At 41.0% G+C, this 23,317-nt stretch overlaps 1 protein-coding gene across 1 annotated transcript in view; it reads left to right on the forward strand.

The window, feature by feature from the left end:
* Positions 1 to 23,317, forward strand: part of FBXO36 (F-box protein 36) — an 88,765-nt gene that overhangs the window by 50,324 nt on the left and 15,124 nt on the right. The window contains exon 2 of the mRNA XM_043578108.1: positions 7,050 to 7,158. Coding sequence (XP_043434043.1) covers positions 7,050 to 7,158 — 109 coding nt within the window. The remainder of the gene's footprint in view (positions 1 to 7,049; positions 7,159 to 23,317) is intronic.

The raw sequence follows: 23,317 nt of genomic DNA on the forward strand, positions 1-23,317 counted from the left end.
TGTGTCCTCCAGATGACAGCTGTCATCTCAACCTGGCTCCCCTCTTAGTCACAAAATGGCTACAGTAACTTCAGCAGTCACATCAAAGCACAACGGCCGGTGTCCAAAAACGGGATGTGTTTCTCTGTATAAGTGATAAAATCTTCTGGAAGCTTCTGCTGACTTCTGGTGTCTCATTGGCCAAAATTTTATCACATGCCCATGCCCATACCAATCACTGGTGAGGGTATGGAGGGAACTACCGGAAATGACTTAGACCAATCATGTCCTGCCTTCTGGAGCTAGAGATGAGGCCTGCAATCTGTGCATAAGCTATGCAGAAGAGAGAGTTTGCTGGACAAATCAGGGCTCCTCTAGAAAAGGCAGGTGGGTGGCAACCAACAAAGACTGCTATCAATTCCTAATCACATTCATCGTGTTTGAAATTTACTACTTAACAAAATTTTTAATGTTTATTTTTTAAAGACACACACACACACACACACACACACACACACACACACACAGGGCAAGTGGGGGAGGGGCAGAGACAGAGGGAGACACAGAATCCAAAGCAGGCTCCAGGCTCGGAGCTGTCAGCACAGAGCCCGATGCAGAGCTTGAATTCACCAACCGTGATATGACCTGAGCTGAAGTCTGGTGCTTAACAGACTGAGCCACCCAGGTGCCCCTGAAATTTACTAATTTGATTCTCCAAGGGCAACTTCATTTGTGAATTCTTGAAGGAAAGAACTATTTCAACACAATCCTTGTTAATTTCAGTTTATTCCATTCTTATTTCAACCTCAGACTCCTCTCCATTTTAAATAATGTTGCTTTTATTCCTAAGGTTTTAATTCCTAGTGATTACTACCATCCCAGAGTGAAAATTTGGATGGCTGAAAATCTAAGTTTCGCTGTGTTTATACAAATTGAACCAAACATAGAGGAACACATATTTGATGTTGTAAATTTGCCCCAAAAACATATCAGAATTATGGGCTATTTTAAATAAGGTGAAATAAAATAAACTATCTTCATAGTACATCTAAAAAAATAACACCTTTCTACCTTCTGGAAAACCAGCGCTTTGTGAGTTTTTGAGTGGTATGGAAAGGTAAAGTTACATGCGGAGTTTACCTAGCAGTCCTAACTTCTCCATTTCTCAGTAGGCTGTTCAGATAACAAAATTCTTCTTCACCTAATAACAGATCTGATTCCCAAGCTCTCCATGACACAGAATCTCAAACCCCACTCTGTGAAATCCCCTAATTATACATGATGTCCAAAGCAGGGAGAAACTTGATCTGTTAGAATAACAATAGTCTGCAAGACAAAGCAGAGACAGCCGTGTGCTCACTTACAAAACTATTTCCTAGACAGACGCTGAGAAAGATTTGGAATCTCCCACTGGCTGTGTGGTATCTGGCAAGTTACTCTAACCCTTCCTAAGTAACTTTGTTTTTAACTAGATAGATGACAGATAGATGATTCTTCTTGATTATGCTGTTGAAGAACTACAGCAAAGAGCATGCAATTCTTAATGATTACTGAAGATTAAAAAAAAATCGAACATCAGGTCAGAGTGAAAAACTGAAATAAATTATGTCTTTTTGAAGAATACGATCAGGAAAGCAAACCTCGCTGCATAAGAGCGAATATTGTTAGCTAGTTGATGAGAAAGAAGATGTTTGGGATTTGGGGCTGAGTTGGTTTCTATGGATATGAAGGACTGACCAGCAGGTGAACAAGAGGAGAAGGGAGAAAGAGGCAAGGACCCACCTCTATGGGGCACACTCCATATCTGGCATCGGGCTGGGGGCTTTGGATTTCTCCCGTGTCATCCCTCCAAGAGTCATCATCATTATTTCCATTTTGGAGATGAGGAAACCGAGGCCCAAAAAGATGAAGACATTTGCCCAAGGTATCTGATAGAAAACAAGGTTTAAACCCAGACCCATCTAATCACAGAGTCTCTGCTTTTCTCCCATTAGTAGGATTTCTCAGCCAGTGTAGTGGTGGGAGCACAGTCTCAACCCTGGGGGAAGGCGGGGGTGTGCATTGTCCAAATATACTCAGATGCTGAGATGCCCAGCTGGGCCCACTTTTTTTCCCGTGTCCCCTCAAGGGCTGCCTAGTGAGTTGCTGTCCCAGTGGTGGAAAGGACCTAACGTTTAGGGGCCTTCACCGGATGAACGACAAATGCCTCCTCATCTTGCCTTCGTAACCGGTGAAGGAGAGATGCCAGGGGGTTAATGAGAAATCTTTGACCTCTCTTTTCAAAGTAAGCTCAGGGGCACGTGGGTGGCTCCGTCGGTGGAGCGTCCGACTCTTGATTTCAGCTCAGGTCATGATCTCGCGGTTCATGAGATCATGACAGGCTCACAGTGCAGAGCCTGCTTGGGGTTCTCTCCCTCCCTCTCTCTGCCCTGTCCCCCCTGCTTTCCCTCTCTCGCAAAATAAATAAGCATTAAAACAACAACGACAACAAAGTAAGCTCAATGTCCAAGTTTATTACAAAGATATACTGGAAATATATAGAAGTCTAAAAACATGCTATATATAAATTAAAATGTTAAAGAATTCTGCCAGCGATCACGTGTTTTCTACTAAGATATCAAATCCTGGTGCGTATCCTCTGAGGAGGCTGCCTGCCCATCCTTCCTGGAGCGCGTATGAGGCCCTATACGAGAAGTAGACGGGGCGACACCAGAAGATTCCCCGAGCCTCTGAAACGGATGCGAGTTATCTCAGCTGTCCACGGTGGGTTTCTCCATTCATAAAAAGACAGTCGTGTACTGCTCACAGGCAGTCGGGAGATTCGGGGGACCCGGGGAGAGGACAGTGAAGCCCATGTGACAGCCATATCTCAACTTGCAAAAACCAGCGTAAGCCCCTCAGCAGCTTGTCTTGCGTGTTCGTTAACAAAACATGCACGGTTAATAAGAACAAGATGCTTAAAACAATATTTATAGGCTTGAACATTTTCAAAATAGAGTTAAATACGTGACAATAGCTATGTATGAATATATGAGCTAAAATGAGCTGATGAGCTAATATCTAGCTAATAAGTAGCAATCAGTTCACAAATATTTGGGGATACCTCATAGCTCCGCTCCCTTCAAACTCCATCTGGCATGTTATATTTGCTCCCACTCTGATGTTCCTTCCCTCTGCATGTATAAATACTTTCCTTTCAATATTTGGATTAGTGGTGTATACACTTGTGAGCCTTTTAACAAATCATCATTAGCATTGTTCTGTGTTATTTTTTCACATAATATTTTATTGGCTGTGAAATATTCCATCATCTAAATGTGCCATCATTATTTAATTAGTCCCAGCTGGCAAACCCTTAGGTCAGTTCTGATTTTTCATTGTCATAATTAACCTATGGCAAACACATGGAAAATGCTATGCACATTTTCTGGCAAATTCCTCAGGATAACTTCTTTTTTTAAAAAAAAGTTATTTATTTATTTTGAGAGCGAGCGAGAGAGAGAGAGAGAGAGAGAGGCAGGGAGGGCAGAGAGAGGGGGAAAGAGAGAGAATCTCAAGCAGGCTCCACACTGTCAATGCAGAGCCCAATGTGGGACTCAGGCTCAAGAACCATGAGATCATGACCTGAGCCAAAATCAAGACTTGGACACTTAATCAACCGAGCCACCCAGGTGCCCCAACAAAGGATACATTCTTAACAAGTAGAATGTTTGGGTCAAAAGGCATGAATGGCCTTTTGATAGGTATTTGCCAAACCAATTCACGCCTCTCTCAATGATTATTAAGGGCTTTATTCTTCCTTTGTCACTTAAAAAAAGAAAAAGGGAAGGGAAGGGAAGGGAAGGGAAGGGAAGGGAAGGGAAGGGAAGGGAAGGGAAGGGAAGGGAAGGGAAGGGAACATTTACCAATCTGAAAGACAATAAGTGGTAGAAAATATCTACCATAATTTTCTGTTTTAATAAGTACAACATTCGGAACATAAGTGAGTCTTGACAAAGCTAAGTAGTGATTCTGAATATTAGCTTTTTATGTACTGCCCTGTAGAGATGACCCAATGACTGTAGGATAAAGGTCATACTTGAAGAAAGCTTCGGGCCTCAGAACAAACCCTATGTTTATGAGTTTGAAGGGAGGAGGCTTGGACTCCGGGTCTAGCCAGTCATCTTTCTTTAGGCTAGTGTTACATTCTCAGTAATTCACTTCAGATACGTCAGGGGAGCCGTAGGATGCTGATCTGTGCGCAAGTTGACTTGAGTTTGTGCCCTGAGGCTTCTCCCTCTAGAGGCCATTATTGGCAAGCGCTTCAAATGTGGCCTTCTAAATCAGTACCGGAGGGTTGATGAATTAGTATACTAAATGTTGGAAATAATTTTTCCCTGATGAAACAAATGAGTAACAAGCAAGATATGAGGCTGATAAATAAGATTGAACAAGTGTCTCTCTGCCTTTCTTAATGTTTTGTTATCGGGGCGCCTGGGTGGCTCCGTTGATTAAGCGTCTGACTTCGGCTCAGGTCATGATCTTTCGGTTCGGTGAGCTCGAGTCCTGCGTGGGGTCTCTGTGCTGACAGCTCGGATCCTGGAGCCTGCTTCGGATTCTGTGTCTTTACCTCTCTCCCTGCCCCTCCCCCACTCGTGCTCTGTCTCTCTTGCTCTCAAAAATAAATAACACATAAAAAAAAAAAGTAAATGTTTTGTTATTTATTTATTTTACTTTAATTCCGGAGTAGTTAACACACACTGTTATATTCATAGCAGGAGTACAATATAGCGATTCAACAACTCTATGCATCTCTCCGCCTTTTTTTGAACAATGTTCAGAAGTAAGCTTGGTCGTATAACATTGCTGGAGTAGTGATTGGTCTAGAACTCCATCTGTTCCCGAATCGTGCACCTAACTAAGTGATCTGGCTAGAACTGTGGTTGATTATGTCATTGTAACATAGGTGTGCTTGTAGCAGAGAGAAACTTTCCCGTGAAGGTTCCCGCACAGTGCCCCAGTGGTTGGCGAGGACGGGACTCCACTCACCTTCCAGAAACGTAGTTTGGACTTTTGTGCCTGCTTGGTGACATGGCAGAATTCAATCTGAGACTCGCTTTCCTTGTAACATACCTCCTGGTGGTATGGCCACAGGGAGAGACAACCCACCACTTCTTTTTTTTTTTTTCTTAAGGTTTATTTATTTTTGAGAGAGAGAGAGAGAGAGACGGAGAACAAGCAGGGGAGGGGCAGAGAGAGACAGAGTCACAGAATCTGAAACAGGCTCCAGGCTCTGAGCCGTCAGCCCGGAGCCGCCGCGGGGCTCAAAACTCACCAGCTGCGAGTTCATGACCTGAGCTGAAGTCAGACGCTTAACCCACTGAGCCACCCAGGCGCCCCAAGACTTTAGAGTTTTGTAACGTACACATTCTTTCCCGCTTATCTATAGCAATCAGCACAACATCCAAATGAACAGTAACCCTTTAAAGGACCTACCTGCTGTTGGGCAGGGTGCTAGGTAGGGTGGCATAGCACATCTCCATGGTCCTGAGAGATGGCAGCTATCCTTCAGATATCAGGGAAGGGGAGACAGGTGGGAGATGAGCCTCAGGAGATGATAGGACGCAGGGAGGCAGCTCTAGAAGGAGAGGAAAGCTGGCTGAAGCCCAGGCCTGTAAGCAAGGGGGCAAGGAGTAAGAAGCAAGGAGAAGGTCTGGCACTTCAAAGGCTGGGGGTGGGGGTGGGGGCGGGGGTGGGGGGGTGGTTCCAGAACAACCAAGAAGGGCCAAAGAACTAGTAGGGATGTGAGTTCTCTAGGAACTCTTCGTGAGTGTCTTTTGCTCAGTGGCCCAAAAAAGGTACACCAAGACTTGTGAGGACCCCAGGGAGCAATGGGTGGGTGGGGATAGGGGAGAGGAAATAAATAAAGGGAGGCCCCGTAGCAAGCTTTACCTGCTTTAGCAATTTTGCCTTGGGCAGAGTCTTCCTGACGGCAATTTTAACCTGGCAATTTTAACCTCACGTGGCAATGCTAGGGAGAGAGGAAGCCAACCAGTTTCTCCGCACTGTCTCCTAACCCATCTCTTCCCCGAAGCCCTCATCTAAGTGTGGAAAGAAGCTGGTTTGTTTGGTGGAAGTTTTACGATCTCAATTAACTACCGAGTTCCATGACAGGTTGAAAAACGTGAGATAAATTGAATAAGCTTCACGGGGCTCCTCATTAGGGCCAAGGGCTGACACTGCCATGAAATCAACATAGAACTTAGGTGCGGTTCGTAACCAGGGAAATGAGGTTTGCTTCGGTTTGCTTCAAACAAACCACCATGCTTGTAGAAGACAAATGGACTATGGGCAGATCCATTACCAAGAAGTGTCCTGGTTACGTAATGACACTTACACGCATCAAACAAAGCACAGTGGTGCTTTCCCCAGCCCTGGCCGTGTAACTGTCCTTTCCCTATGAGTAAAATATCCACTCATCCCGTCTGCCCCGTAGACAGGAAGGGAGGCAGAGAGTGGAGCGGAGCAATTACTTTGGAACCGGCTCCCCAAGTTAGAGAATCTCTACTCAGAGATCCTCAAGAGACAGATAGCCATCTGGGTCTGTGTGGTTTAACATCCACTGACTTCACAGATTTTTCTTTTTTAATTTTTTTAATGCTTATTTTTGAGAGAGAGAGTGTGAGCAGGGTAGGGGCAGAGAGAGAAGAAGACACAGAATCTGAAGCAGGCTCCAGGCTCTAAGCTGCCAGCACAGAGCCGGAAGTGAGGCTCGAACTCACGAACTGTGAGGTCATGACCTAAGCCGAAGTTGGAGGCTTAACCGACTGAGCCCCCCCCAGCGCCCCGACTTGATAGATTTTTAAGATGCCTTCCAGCACTTTGATTTTGTGACTCTGATCTCTAAGGGAAATGTGAGACGCACAGACCTCCTTTCTAATTTGATGTGATGCTGGATTGCAAAGTCATAGCTGATGTTGGACACACAGCCTTATGTGCCTACTGCCACGAGTTTTCAAAATCCCAGACTGAAGTGTAGCTGTTGGTATTGAGATCAGCTTTAATTTCTCTCCCCTTCTATCCAATCACAGGTAATCTTTAGATGGTGGAAGATCTCTCTGAGGAGTGAGCATCGATCAGCAAAGCCTGGAGAAGCAAAAGACACTCACGAAGAGTTCCTAGAGAACTCCCACCTCCAAGGTCAGAAAGGGAGCACATTATATATACTTACTGCTAAATTCTCTTTACAATAGTGATAGATTTTCTTGCAGAAATATCCAACATATCATCATTTGAACTATTGATATGTAATTATGTACTTAAAGACAGAAAATTGTTAACATACCCTGAAATTTCTCTTGGGAAAAATCTCCCAAGTGTTTAAGGTTCTATAGGTTAACGTGTTCATTCCACTAATAATCTCAAATTGCGTAAATGTAATTTTTTGCTGTAGCATTTAATTATAATAGGTTTCCTTTAGTTAAAAATGAATTAAAAGCTTATGTGAAAATGTAATCAAATTATCAAATCCTTGAAGGCTTATGCATTTTGCATTTAAAATTGCTACCATTTTTTTTCATTTTTCAGTTTTATTTTTTTACATTTTTATTAATGATTTATTTTTTATTTAAAAAAAATTTTTTTTAACGTTTATTTATTTTTGAGACAGAGAGAGACAGAGCATGAAGGGGGGAGGGGCAGAGACAGAAGGAGACACAGAATCAGAAGCAGGCTCCAGGCTCTGAGCCATCAGCCCAGAGCCTGATGCGGGGCTCGAACTCACGGACCGCAAGATCGTGACCTGAGCTGAAGTCGGATACTTAATCGACTGCACCACCCAGGCGCCCCAATGATTTATTTTTTAATTTGCATCCAGGTTAGTTAGCATATGGTGCAACAATGGTTTTAGGAGTAGATTCCTTAATGCCTCTTACCTATTTAGCCCATCCCCCCTCCTACAACCCCTCTAGCAACCCTCTGTTTGTTCTCTATGTTTAAGAGTCTCTTCTGTTTTGTCCCCCTCCCTGTTTTTATGTTATTTTTGCTTCCTTTCCGTTATGTTCATCTGTTTTGTCTCTTAAAGTCCTCATATGAGTGAAGTCATATGATAGTTGTCTTTCTCTAATTTCGCTTAGCATAATACCCTCTAGTTCCATCCACGTGGTTGCAAATGGCAAGATTTCAATCTTTTTGATTGCCAAGTAATGCTCCATCATATATATATATATATATATATATACATATATATATATATATACATATATATATATATATATATATATATATATACCACACCTTCTTTATCCATTCATCCATTGATGGATATTTGGGCTCTTTCCATACCTCATCTATCGTTGATAGTGCTGCTATAAACATTGAGGTGTATGTGCCCCTTCGAAACAGCACACCTGTATCTCTTGCTACCATTTTTTTAAATATCAAAGTTTGCTTCAAGAAATAACCTTGGGGTGCCTGGATGGCTCAGTCAGTTGAGTGTCCAACTTCGGCTCAGGTGATGATCTCACAGCCCTTGAATTTGAGCCCTGCGTTGGGCTCACTGCTGTCAGTGCAGAGCCTTCTTCGGATCCTCTGTCTCCCTCTCTCTCTGCCCACCCCCCAAATAAATAAACATTAAAAAAAGAAAAAAAAAAGAAAAGAAAAAGAAATAGCCTTAATTAGGTAGCATGTGGACTAAATAGAAATTGCCCTGAGTTTCCCCTTTGCTGTTTTGCTTTTCACAGTATGAAAATTTCAAATACAAATCAAACAATGGTTTTGAACAAACTCTCATGTACCCATAACCTGGCTTCAATAATACTCAAAATATAGCCAAACCTCTACACAAAGCCACTGTTCCCACTGAATTCGTTTGCGGCAAATCTCAATTGTTACATCATTTTATCCCAAACTACTTGAGTAGGTGTCTTTAAAAAGGATTCCTTTTAACTAAACTCCCTAATAATAATTTACTTTAATTATAAAAATTTAAAGCTAGAAGGCATTATAGAGATTTTTATTTCATTAGGAGTTAATATCAAGGACCTTTTACATATGCATTCTCATTTTATTGTTACAATATCCTTGTGAAATCACGAGTATTATCCCCATTTCACAGACGAGACTCAGAATGTGATGGTTTTCCAGGGCTCCACAGCTAACCTCAGACATTGCCAGGACTAAGCACTGAGAGCCAAAAAATCAAGTATATCAATCTTATTTTTAAAGACACCTTCTGGGTGGATCTTTGATAATCAACCCTCTTAAAGATATTCTATATTTAAATTATAACGTGTAAGAGTTGTTGTTTTGACAGAAAGTAGGTTTTGTCTTGTTTTGTTTCATTAAATCTTTGAAAGTCTGAATTGATTGCCTTCAATTTCTGATATTGCATACATCTTTCTTTGTTAACCTCTTTACAGCAGGTATTTATAATATGCATTAGTGGTTTAAAAAGAATCATGTTGGGGAAAGACTGTCCACTTTTTTAAAAAATTTCTTTCTTTTTTTAATGTTAATTTATTTTTGACAGAGAGAGAGAGAGAGAGAGAGAGAGAGACAGAGCACGAGCAAGGGAGGAGAAGCAAGAGAGAGGGAAACACAGAATCCGAAGTAGGCTCCAGACTCTGAGCTGTCAGCACAGAGCCTGACGCGGGTCTGGAACTCGCTAACTGTGAGATCATGACCTGAGCCGAAGTCAGCTGCTTAACCAACTGAGCCACCCAGGCGCCCCCCCAGACTGGTAATTTTAAGATGGTTTTTCAAGCTCAGGGACCATGTCTTATTAATCATTACCTTTTCTTTTTTACATTAAAAAAAAGTTTATTTTTGAGAGAGAGAGAGAGAGACAGAGCATGAGCAGGGGAGGGGCAGAAAGAGAGGGAGACAGAATCTGAAGCAGGCTCGAGGCTCTGAGCTATCAACATAGAGCCCAATGCAGGGCTCGAACCCACAAACCATGAGATCATGACTTGAGGTGAAGTTGGACGCTTAACTGACTGAGCCAGTAGGTGCTCTGAAAATGTTTCCTTACCCCTTCCAGCTTCTAGAGGCACCTACATTCCATGGTTTCTGGCCTCTTCTTCCATCTTTAAAGCCAGTGATGGCCTGTCCAATCTTTCTTGCTCTGACACTCCTTCAGCCGTCACATGTCCTCCTCTGCTGACTCTACCCCTCCTGCCTCCCTCCTTCCTTCCTAAGGACCTTCGTGATTGAATTGGGTCCACCCAGTTGATCTGTGAGATAGGTGATCTCCCCATCTCAAGACCTTTTTTTAATTTTTTCATTATTACTATTATTATGTTTATTTATTTTAAGAGAGAGAGAGAGAGAGAGAGAGAGAGAGAGAGAGAGAGAGGCAGAGAGAGAGAGGGAGATACAGAATCCGAAGCAGGCTCCAGGCTTTGAGCTATCAGCACCAAGCCCAACTTGGGGCTGGAACCCAAAAGCCAAGAGATCATGACCTGAGCCAAAGTCGGACACCCAACTGACTGAGCCACCCAGGCATCCCTCTCAAGATCTTTAATCACACCTGCAGAGGCCCTTTTGCCATATAAGGTCACATATTCACAGCTTCTGGAGATTAGGATACAGGGCATCTTTGGCAGGGCCATTATGCTGCCTACCACAGTGATATGTGTCACAATCTAAATTGCAAAATAAAAAACATTGCCGAACCCCCCCCCCCAGATTTGCATTTATTTTTTATTTTTTTAAGTAGTCTCTACACCCAACAGGGGGCTGGAACTCATGACCCCAAGATTGAGAGTCTGGTGTCCTACCAACTGAGCCAGCCAGCCGCTCCTAGATTTCCATCTTTAAAGGACAAAATTCACAAGTTTATTATTTAAAAAGTCATTCATGGGGGAACCTGGGTGATTCAGTTGGTTCAGCATCCAACCTGATTTTGGCTCAGGTCATGATCCCAGGGTTGTGGGATCGAGCCCCCAGTCCAGCTCTGTGCTGAGCTTGGAGCTTGCTTAAGATTTCCTCTTTCGGTCTACCCTCCCCTACCCCCCCATTCAGGGGGTTTAGTCTCTTTGGATATCAGTTTCCTCAACTGTTGATAATGGAAATAATAAAAGCATTTCACACATAGGGTCCTTATGAGGAGTAATTGAATGAAGTGCTTAGAATTTGCCGAACACGTACCAACTGGCTATCACAGTTTTTAAAATTTGACAAGTGAAAATTCCTTCTCTCTTCCTCCAAGCTCTGTTCCCCTGAGGTAACTACTATAAATAACTTCATTCTTTGCATTTGAATTCTTTCTGCTTGGGATTGTGTGTGTGTTTGTTTGCAGAAATAGAATCTTTCATTCCTTAATTTGTTTTTGCACTGATTATATTGTGAACATTTTTCCGTGAGCATACGTAAAGAAGTACCTTGTCCTTTTCCAAGACTGTATGGTATTTTATTGTAGAAACATACAATCCTCAATTGATGGGCATTTTCAAAAGCCTTTGGGCACATTCTGGGACGTATTTATCTTTGAACACTTACGTGAGAACTCCTGGAATTGCTGGAACTAAAGAAATGTACATTATAATTTATCTTGATAGAGTATTTTGAGTATTTTTTTAAATTTTATTTTAATGTTTATTTATTTATTTTTGAAAGAGAAAGAGAGAGAGAGAGAGAGAGACAGAGAGAGACAGACCATGAGCAGGGGAGGGGTAGAGGGAGAGGGAGACACAGAGTCTGAAGCAGACCCCAGGCTCCGAGTTGTCAGCACAGAGCTCGATGTGGAGCTTGAACCCATGACCCGTGAGATCAACACCTGAGCTGAAGTTGGACGCTTAACCAACTGAGCCACCCAGGCACCCCAGAGTTTTTTTTTTTTTTTTTATTGAATCTAGAGTTCAGGGCTAACTTGACCGAGGATGGTACTTCTGTTAGCTGGCTTGAGTAGCCCTGTCATGGGATACAGCACAAATGCCATCTATAATTTATCTGACCTTTATAATTACGCTAGTTTGGAAAGCATTTCAAATTGGGTGATTTGCATTATTTCAAGTTTTATTCATAAAATGAGACTTCATTAATATTTTGATGTCACCATATTTTAATTTTGAGTAATTCAAAGCTTGAGTAATTCAAAATGCCAATTACTTCACTGTTCTCTCGCACACACAAAACTGTTCTCTGAAAAACTGCTGTATTAATTATACTCCATCCACCAGGATATGGTTTTCTTGCACCTTTGCCATCACTAATTAGATATTACTATTCTTTTTCATCTTTTGCGGCCAGATGGTGAAAATAGTGTCATATTTAATTAACATTTTCCTGATAACTAGTAAGTTGAGCATCCTGTCATGTTGAATTACCATTTATATCCTTTCAGTAATTTGCCTGTCTGTATTCTTTGTCCACTTGTCTATGAAGTTTGAATTTTTTTTTTTCCTGAGACCTTAAAAAATCTGAAGAAACATCTATGGATTTTTTCCTCTCAGTTAAATAAATAGGAATAATCAGAAAATTAGCTATTGGAAATATTTTAAAAAACTGAGTCTAAGGCAAAAATCTGCCTATATAAACTCCACTCAAAGTGCTGATTCATGGGTTGAAGTTGAATCCAACCTAAAAATAAGTTGTTTTCCAACTTATGTCCCTTTTATAGTTGGTTGCTTTGATCTTCGAATGAGGTATAAGTAGTGGTTAAGTATTTAGGCCAATCCACAAAAATCCCTGTGATAAAACCAAATGGCTTCAACAACCGTTATCTTCTGAACCAAACGACAAAGTTTCTTGTTTCTGCCGTTGCTTGTGAAAGGAAACGTGGGTGATATGGTGATGTAGTATAGACGTCAAAGAATGGAAATTCTCTTGGACATTTAGATGATTTATGAGGAAAATGGGACTGCATGTTCGAAATGGGGACTATAATGGAAAGTTGATAACTCGAATAAATACTAATAATCCTGAAATATTGGCCTGTGGTCAGATTCTAAGAATATTGGTACACCGGAAATAAGAGAGTGGGAAACAGATGTTCTTACCTTATTCCCAAACCTGTGCCAGGCCCACACCATGGATCCGTGATCCATTTTCTCTGGGTTCCTTCTTCACTTAGCCTGTATCTCAGACTTTGACTTGGGACTTTATTTTCTCAGGCCTACCCACCACCTCTTAGTCAACTCCCCTCCTTCTCTCTGGCCTCTTCAATCAGCTGGTCCTTGTCTTCAGCCTGGATTTCTAGTTTCTGCCTGCCTGGGGTAGGGGTCTGTGGGTAGAGGTGGGGTAGGAGAGTGTTAGAGGCAAAAGCACTTCGACGAAGTGTGGGAGCCTAGCTCTGGGCTACAGAGCAGGGAAAGCAGATCTGAGTAAGACTTGTTGTATTTTATTATTTTTTTATTGACTAATTTTTTGAGATAATACACATAGTAAAGCAAAAATTAAATCAGTTTAAAAAGATTTTTAAAATAGGGGCGCCTGGGTGGCCCGGTCGAATGTCCCACTCTTGATTTCAGTTTAGGTCATGGGTCTCACTCTTCATGAGTTTGAGCCCCATGTCAGGCTCCATGCTGACAGTGTAAAACCTGCTTGGGATTCTCTCTCTCTCTCTCTCTCTCTCTCTCTCTCTCAATAACATAAATAAACTTAAAAAACAAACAATTTTAGAATAAAAGTAAGTCTCCCTCTGATCTCATGTTCAGTTCCTGTGACAACCATCAGTAACAGTTTCTTGAATATCCTTCCAGAAATGGTCTATGCATATATACAAAATCTATTAACCCAAAAAGAAGAATCTTATACATTGTGTTCTATACCTTGCCCTTTGAAAGCTTTAAAATTCAGAAATATCTTAAACCTACAAAACAGAAGAAAACCCAACACCAATAACAAAAGATGTTAGCATTTGTCACATTTACTTCATTTATCCAAATTATCAAATATGTTGGTGTATTTTGCTCATAATCTCCTCTTCTTTCAATGGCTGTAGTGTCTGTAGTGCTGTTCTAGTTTTCATCCCTTGATAATGATAATTTGTGCTTTCTCCTTTTTTTTTTCTTTGTGGCCCCTTGTTAGGGGTTTATTTGTTTTATTATTTTTTTTCAAAGAACTTTTAGCTCTGTTAATTTTCTATTTACTTACTTACTTACTTACTTTATTTATTTATTTATTTATTATTTTTGATTCCTGTTCTTACCTTTATTATTTCCTTCCTACTACTTCCACTAGGTCTGATTTGTTCTTCTCTTAGCTTCTTGAGACAGAAGCTTAAATCATTGTTCTCAGCCATTTTCGCCCTAAACTTTCTTTTTTTTTTTTTTTTTTAAAATTTTTTTTTTCAACGTTTATTTATTTTTGGGACAGAGAGAGACAGAGCATGAACGGGGGAGGGGCAGAGAGAGAGGGAGACACAGAATCGGAAACAGGCTCCAGGCTCTGAGCCATCAGCCCAGAGCCCGACGCGGGGCTCGAACTCACGGACTGCGAGATCGTGACCTGGCTGAAGTCGGACGCCTAACCGACTGCGCCACCCAGGCGCCCCCGCCCTAAACTTTCTTTAAGTGTAGCTATATTAGTCTTGATAAGTTCTATCTTTATTCTCATTCAGTTTAAAATATCTCCTAAGTTCCATTTTGATTTTTTCTTTGACCCATAGGTTATTTAGAAACATTTTGTTCAATTTCCAGGTAGTTGGAATTTTTTTGGTTACTTTTTTTTTAATTTCTAGCTGGTAACAAAGGATCAGAGAATCTACTCTAAATGGTTTTAACTTTGTCGTCATCTCTTCTCAGGGCCATATTAATCTTCCTTTATCATCCTAGTTTCATTATACATGCTGCCGAAGTGAGCCCCATATTTACTTAATATCTTTTAAAAACATAAAATCATTACATATACAGTCAAATTTCTACCTCTTCCCTATTTTCCCTCCATTCCCTTCTACTGCGATTTTCATTTCCAAGGATATTCTATTATACATAAATGATACATAGTATTTTTAGATGTTTAACATTTTATTATTTTTTTTTTAATTTTTTTTTCAACATTTATTTATTTTTGGGACAGAGAGAGACAGAGTATGAACCGGGGAGGGGCAGAGAGAGAGGGAGACACAGAATCGGAAACAGGCTCCAGGCTCTGAGCCATCAGCCCAGAGCCTGACGCGGGGCTCGAACTCCCGGACCGCGAGATCGTGACCTGGCTGAAGTCAGACGCTTAACCGACTGCACCACCCAGGCGCCCCGATGTTTAACATTTTACATAAATGGCATCCTAATATATCATATTCCAACTTTGCTTTATTATTCAACACTGGTTTTGAGATTTATTCATGTTGATGTATGTAGGTCTAGTTCATTCATCTCAGTAGTTAATGGTATTCTATTATAAACCATAGGTTACTCAAACATCTCCCTTACTGAGGGTTGTTAGGTGGTTTCCACTTTGTTGCAACAACACATCTTCATTTACCCTTGTGTAATGTGTGAATGTTTCTTTAAGTTGGGTGTGTAGAAGTGTATTCGTCAAGTTGTAGGATATGTGCCTCTTCAACTTTACCAGGGAATGACAATCTCCTCTCCAAGGGGGTTAAATCAGTTTATACTCTCGTTGGCATTTCATGAGAGATGTTATTTCTTTATATTCCTACCAACATTTGCTGTAATCAGAGATACATGTTAATTTTTGCCAAACTGGGTGTGTAAATTCCCTGATTATTAATGAGGTTGAATGTCTTTTCTTACACTTATTAACGATGTGGGTCTTCCCTTCTGAGAAATGCTAGTTCACTTCTTTGCCTGTTTCCACTTTTTGGTTGTTTATCCTTTTTTCTATTGATTGTAGGAATTTTTTTACATGCATATTTTGAATACTAAGTTTGGTTAAATGTGCTGCAGAGGTTTCACCATGTTTTTGGTTCATCTTGTCACCTTGTTTATGTGTTTTTACCCATATAGAGGTTTGCGATTTTAATGTAGTTCAAATTTGTCAACCTCTTTTTATAAATGTTTTTGAAAATGATTTATTTATTTAAAAAAAGTTTATTTATTTATTTTGCAAGAGAGCAAGAGAGCAAGGGAGGGGCACGGGAGGGGCAGGAGAGGGGCAGAGAGAGACGGAAAGAGAGAATCCCAAGCAGGTTCCACACTGTCAGTGCAGAGCCCTCCTCGGGGCTTGATCTGACCGATCATGAGATCGTGACCTGAGCTGAAATCCAGAGTCAGATGCTAACTGACCGAGCCACCCAGGCACCCCTTGTCAGTCTTTTAATATATGGCTTATACTTTTGTGTTTTAAGACATCTTTCCCTTCTCTGATTTCGTGAGGATATACTCCTATTTTTAATTGAACTATCTTACAACTTGTTCCTCATATTTTAGTCTTTAACTTATCTCAAGTGTATTTTTGGCTATGATGAGATGAGAAGTTTTACGTTTTTTCTGTATTTATAGGACAGGATCTTTAGTTTGTCTCCCACCAACACTACACTGCTTTAATTACCATCTTTATAGTAAGTTTTCTTACCTGCTAAAATGAATTCATCTTCCTCCTCCTCCGTTTCTTTACAAAAAAAGAACTGTTTACCTGTTCTTGACTTTTTACTCTGCATATGAGTTTTAAGGCCAGCTGGTAAAGCTATGCAAAGATCCCTGTTGAGATTTTAATTGGAATTGGGTGGAATTTCTAGATTTTTGAGGACAGAATTGTCATCCTTTGGTCTTCTCAAAATGAGCATGGTATAGGTCTCCATTGATTTAGATCTTCTTTTACGTAGAGTTTTAACGTTTTCTTCACATCGGTCTTATTTGACCTTTAAACATGTTTTGCTCAAATTCTTCCCGGGTAGTTGGTGATTTTTTTTTTTTTTTTTTGTAGCTACGAGTAGGATCATGTAGGGGCACTTGGGTACCTCAGCCGGTTAAGCTTCTGACTCTTGGTTTTGGCGCAGGTCATGATCTTGCAGTTTTGTGGGTTCGGGCCCCACATCAGGCTCTGAGCTGCTGGCGGTGGCAGGGAACCTGCTTGGGATTCTCTCTCTCTCTCTCTCTCTCTCTCTCTCTGCCCCTCCCCCACCCATGCTGTCTCTGTCTCTCTCAAAATAAACACACTTTTAAAAAAAGAATAAAATCAGGTAAAAAATCCACTTTAATTCTGTTTTAAGTTTTAAAGATTAAAATTCGAAACGATTAAAATTCTGTTGTAAGATTATGTAAAACTTGGATGTGTTTCCCAAGTCAAAACTGTAAAACAATGTACCTACAGAGGTTTGGTTTCATCCCTATCTGTTCCGCCTTTTCCTTCCCTTTCCCTAGGCTAACCGCTTGTGTTTGTGATGGACATTTTCAGTGATTCTTTGTGCCGATATAAACAAATTCATATACATATGTGTTTGTATCCCCTTAACTTGTTATACCAATGGTAGCGTTCTACCCCTACCGTTTCCGCCAGGATATCCTGGAGATCACTTCATGCCTCTAGAGATCTTCCTCCCCCTCCTCTTCCTTCTTCTTTTCTTTCACAGCTGCATAGTATTTCTTTGTGTGAATGCACCAGAATCCTAGTGATGAAATCTTGGGTTCTTTCCAATCTTGTGATAATACGAAGAGTGTCAAAATGCATAACCTTGTGCATGGGTTGTTTCATATTTAGGCAATATGTTTGTGAGATTACTGGGTCAAAAGACAAATGCGTATTAAGTCATCACTTTGAATTAATTGTTGCTGGTATACAGAGAAGCGATGCTGACCATTTTCAGTAGAATTTCTTTTTTTGTTTTACTTTTTTTTTTTAAATGTTTGTTTATTTTTGAGAGTGGGGGGGGGGGAGGGGCAGAGAGAGAGGGAGACACAGAATCTGAAGCAGGCTCCAGGCTCTGAGCTTCCAGCACAGAGCCCGACGTGGGGCTCGAACTCACAAACTGCGAGATCATGACCTGAGCCAAAGTCGGACGCTTAACCGACTGAACCACCCAGGTGCCCCTAGAATTTCTTTTTTTTTAAATGTTTATTTAATTTGAGAGAGAGAGCGAGAGCAAGAGATGGTAAAGGAGAGGGGCAGAGAGAGAGGGAGAAAGAGAATCCCAAGCAGGCTCCTTGCTGTCAGCACAGAGCCCAACGTGAGGCTTGTTCTCATGAACTGTGGGATCATGACCTGAGCTGAAATCAAGAGTTGGATGCTTAACTGACAGAGCCACCCAGGTGCCCCAATTTCCTAAGAGTTTTTATTCATAAATAGGGGTTAGAACTCACGAAATAATTTTTCTGTATTTTTGAGATGATCATTTTTCCTCCTATAAACCTATTTGTTTATATGGTGAATTATATTAAATAGTCTTCCAAAGTTATTGCATCCTTGGATTATCCTGGGATTAACTATCCTGGTCACAATTTATCTATTTATTTTATATATTGATAGATTGAATTTCCTAATTAGAATTTTTTTATTTAGAACTAGAATTTTTATTTATTTAGAATTTTTGCCATGTATGCTCCTAAGTGATTTTCCAGATGCAAATTTTCTTCTTGCCTACCATCATTTCTAGTTTAAGCAACCTCATAATGTGAGTTGGGGGTTTCCTTCTACTTCTATTCTTTGGGACAAATTACCTAAGATATGGATTGTCTGTTCTCTGGGAGTTTATTAAAGGCTCACAAGCAGTGTAGATCTGAAGCTTTGCTTGACGGTTTTCCTCTTTAATCCAATCCGTGGTTTCAAAGTTTTTACTGGTTATAGTCTCTCAGGTTTTCTTTTTCTTCTTGAGTCAGAATTGATAAATTATATATTTCTGAGGGGTTGTCCAGTAGGTCTGATTTTATGTTAGTTAGTGTAACAATATTTCTAAGCCCTGTTGTAGCCAATTCTTCATGAGTCTTGGGCTTCACCTCCTGGGCTCTTGGTTCCATCGTCTGAGCCATCTTCCTTGTCCACAAAAGATAACCCATCTTTGCAGGTTTTGTTTTCTCAGCCTACTTCCTGTTGGTAGGAATTTGAGAGTCCAAAGTCTTTTTCCTTTTCCACTGCCTCTGACCCTTCCAGTTCAAGCTGGCAGGTGGTGTTTCCACCAGTAGAATTCTCTTAAAACTTCATGTGTTGTCTATTGCTGTTACTGGGGTTCACTCCATTAAATAAAACCACACCTACACACCTTTGTTTTTGTTTTGTTTTTTTTATTTTTGTTTGTTTGTTTTTGTTTTTATTTTTATTTATTTAAAAAATTTTCTTTAACGTTTATTTATTTTTGAGACAGAGAGAGACAAAGCATGAACGGGGGAGGGGCAGAGAGAGAGGGAGACACAGAATCTGAAACAGGCTCCAGGCTCTGAGCTGTCAGCACAGAGCCCGACGCAGGGCTCGAACTCACGGACCGTGAGATCATGACCTGAGCCGAAGTCAGACGCTTAACCGACCAAGCCACCCAGGCGCCCCGTTTTTGTTTTTAGATAAGCCCTTCTTTAACTTGGTTTCTGTGCTTGCCTCCTGAGTGGCAATACCCTTCAGCTTTTTTTTTTTTTTTTAAATTTTTTTTTTCAACGTTTATTTATTTTTGGGACAGAGAGAGACAGAGCATGAACGAGGGAGGGGCAGAGAGAGAGGGAGACACAGAATCGGTAACAGGCTCCAGGCTCTGAGCCATCAGCCCAGAGCCTGACGCGGGGCTCGAACTCACGGACCGCGAAATCGTGACCTGGCTGAAGTCGGATGCTTAACCGACTGCGCCACCCAGGCGCCCCCCCCTTCAGCTTTTTGAAAGCTCTAAAATTTGACTGAATGGTTCTTAACAAAGCATTTTCCAGCCACGCCCTCAGCTTCATCTTCAGACCATATTTTCCTGAGATTTTTCCAAATTTGACTTTTGCCTGAGAGGCATTCCTTAATTTTTTTTTTAATTTTTATTATTTTCGTTTGTTTCTTTTTTTTAAATTTAAATTTAATTTTTTTTTAAATTTACATCCAAATTAGTTAGCATATAGTGCAACAATGCTTTCAGGAGTAGATTCCTTAGTGCCCCTTACCCATTTAGCCCATCTCCCCTCCCACAACCCCTCCAGTAACCCTCAGTTTGTTCTCCATATTTATGAGTCTCTTCTGTTTTGTCCCCCTCCCTGTTTTTATATTATTTTTGCTTCCCTTCCCTGATGTTCATCTGTTTTGTGTCTTAAAGTCCTCATATGAGTGAGTGAAGTCATATGATTTTTGTCTTTCTCTGACTAATTTCACTTAGCATAATACCCTCCAGTTCCATCTATGTAGTTGCAAATGCCAAGATTTCATTCTTTTTGATTGCCGAGTAATACTCCATCATTTATTTATACCACACCTCCTCTATCCATTCATCCATCGATGGACATTTGGGCTCTTTCCATGCTTTGGCTATTGTTGATAGTGCTGCTATAAACATGGGGGTGCATGTGTCCCTTTGAAACAGCACACCTGTATCCCTTGGATAAATGCCTAGTGGTACAATTGCTGGGTCGTAGGGTAGTTCTATTTTTAGTTTTTTGAGGAACGAACCTCGATACTGTTTTCCAGAGTGGCTGCACCAGCTTGCATTCCCAAGGCATTCCTTAATTTTAGCATTGTTTGCCATCTGACGAGGCACAGAATATTCTAGACCAGCAAATCCTGGCAGCTTTGTAAGAAACCTTCTTTAGCTTCTCTCTTTGCTCTCACATTTTACTTTAAGCAGCAAGAAGAAATCAGACAGCATGTTCAACACCTTGCTTGGAAATCTACATAGCTGAATCACATCTCAAGTCTGTTTCCTGCTTTGCATATCTCAGTAGGCAATAATGTAACTGAACTTTCTGCCACTACATGACAAGGATCTGTCCTCCAGTTTTTAATAATATTTTCTTCACTTTCCTTTAAACTCTTGCCTATAAAGCCTCCTCAGAGTCCATCAAGCATCTACTAACAGCTATTAATTAATTAATTATAGTATTTATTGAAAGCTCTTCATCCTTGCACTTAACACCCTCCTCAAACTCATTCAGATTTTCTGTACAATTGCCAATTTCAAAGCTACTCCCACATCTTGGGTTTCCATTATGGCACCACAACACTTGGAGGCACCCAAATTTTTATTGTCTATTGTTGTGTAACAAATTACCCTGAAACTTAATTGGTTAAAACAATAATAAATGTTTATTAACTCAAACGGTGTCTGTGGGTCAGGAATTTAAGAGCAGCTTAGCTCCATCGTGCGATTCAGGGTCTTGTATGGTGTCGTGTGGAGCCTCGGTCATCTGAAGGCTCGACTGGGGCTTGAGGCTCGAATCCCTTGAGGACTCCCATAGATGGCTGACAAATAAGTGGTGGTTGTAGCTGGGAAGTTTCAATTTCTTTCCCCATGGGCCTCTCCAGAACACTGCTGAGCATTGTTAGCATATGGCAGTTGGCTTCTCCCAGTGTGAGTGATCCCAGAGGCAGCAGCAAGACAGAATGCCCTCTGTCTTTTACGACCAAGACTTGGAATGTCGTTCATACACTATCCTATTGGTCACATAGGTCACCTCTAATTCAGTGTGGGAGGGAGACACAGAAAAATGAGCCCAGGAGAAGAGAATCTGTGGTGCCACCTTGGAAGCTGGTCACCACATAGTCCAACATGAAGACAGTGATTTTGCTTTTCAAAATGGATTTTGTTTTACCTTTTTTTTGTTGTTGTTATTTCAAAAGAAATAAATGTTGGTTACATACAACTGAACACAAATACTTTTATATATCATTTTGTATATCCTTTTTAATTATATATTTTATAGTATAAATACTTTTATGTATCCTAAAATACTGGTATATATCCTTTTCTAGTTTTTACATTTTGAGGACTTTACTGGTAGAGAATTCCTAAAGTAAATCTGAGTCTTCATTGAACATGTTTTCCTGGCATTGTAAAATGGACAAACATCTCCAGTTATATTAAGGGATGTTTTATTGCACTCAGGGCTTCTCTTCTCCCTCCAATAAGTAAGCACCACTTTTTCTTCTTATTCTGCTGTTGGGCTAGGAGTTGTCCACAATAACTATCCTTTAGAGTTGACGGGGCTGTTTTTCCCTGAGGAAAGCCCTTGGACTTTCGAAGTGCCTTGAATTGGAACCACTTGGGATTCAGAAGCAACTAAAACCCTTAATGCCCTAGAGTGCTTGACTGACCAGTTCGGGAGAGAAATCACATATGCCTGGCTCTTCCAAGTTGCACAGTTAGAGTTTTTGCATAAATATGGTCCACACCTTACATCCATTCTGAAATCGGAGACCCATCAACCAGTTGAATCAGTTCTGCCGACTCCTCCAGGGGGCCCAGTGTTCCTGACAGCTCCATCCCGCCTGCTCCAGGAGGAATGTTCCAGGCTGAGGAAGGAAGGTGGTCCCCCAAATCTTGGGTATTTAGTCTTATGTAGAGTAGAGAGTGCTCTGTCTTTGAAGAACAGGTCTCTAGAAAGGCTAGTTATAGTGGTGCTTTCAGAGTCCGAATGGAAAACATGAGCCCCAAGAAACCAAAAACGTCCCTGCTTTGGGATCCCTGGAATCCACCTGCTTATTCCATCATCACAATGTTTTCCTCTCTTGTATAAGGAGGTAGCGTGCTTTCCTTCCTTCTTCCCTTCCTTCCTACCTAGATGTAAACAAATTACACTGGCAATACACGTTTATTGTAGAAATATTAGAAAACACAAATAAACAAAAGGGAGCGAAGTGAAAGTCACCATCCAGATTTAACCACGTTAAAATTTGAATATATATCCTTCCAAACATTGAAGGTTTTTCCGGGTTAAAAAAAGAACCAAGCTAGTACTTTCTTGCACTGAACATGCTTAGGTAGGACCATTATATGGGCTGATTCTTTGTGAACTATTCCCTAACTTGGAAATGACTGAAAAAGCATACAAAACATTAGGCAAAAGTTAACACAATTTTCATGAAATATCCACTTATTTTCCTCTTTCTATTTTTTTTCCCCCTATTATGTAAAGATGGGGATGAAAGAAGGTAAAGAGGAAAGAAGAAAGTTTGGTGGAGAAACACGTTTAGCAATGAGAGAAGAAAACTCAACTCAAATGAAGAGATATTGACATGTTTCAGGCCAATCAGGGGAGAGGGAGGGTGGCAGAAAACCCACGTGGACCAGCATCTTTGCCCAGTCAGGGATGAGGCTAAGGGAGGCACTGAGACTAGTTAAATCAGTTGTCTGAAGTTGGTGCTGATGAAATCAAGGGATGCAGTTCATCACTGCGTTCAACAGTGAGTGTCCCTCAAAGGTTCTGATCTCACCGCGGAGACAGCAGTTGGAAACAAATGTCTCACAAAGGCATATCACGAGTCCCAGGGGCAGCTTGGTGACAGTAGGAATGACTTGGTCTAATCCAACATTACCCCCTGGGGGGAAGAATGCCCTAAAGCCCGTCTT

This window comes from Prionailurus bengalensis, chromosome C1, assembly GCF_016509475.1.
Source record: "Prionailurus bengalensis isolate Pbe53 chromosome C1, Fcat_Pben_1.1_paternal_pri, whole genome shotgun sequence".
Taxonomy (NCBI): Eukaryota; Metazoa; Chordata; class Mammalia; order Carnivora; family Felidae; genus Prionailurus; species Prionailurus bengalensis.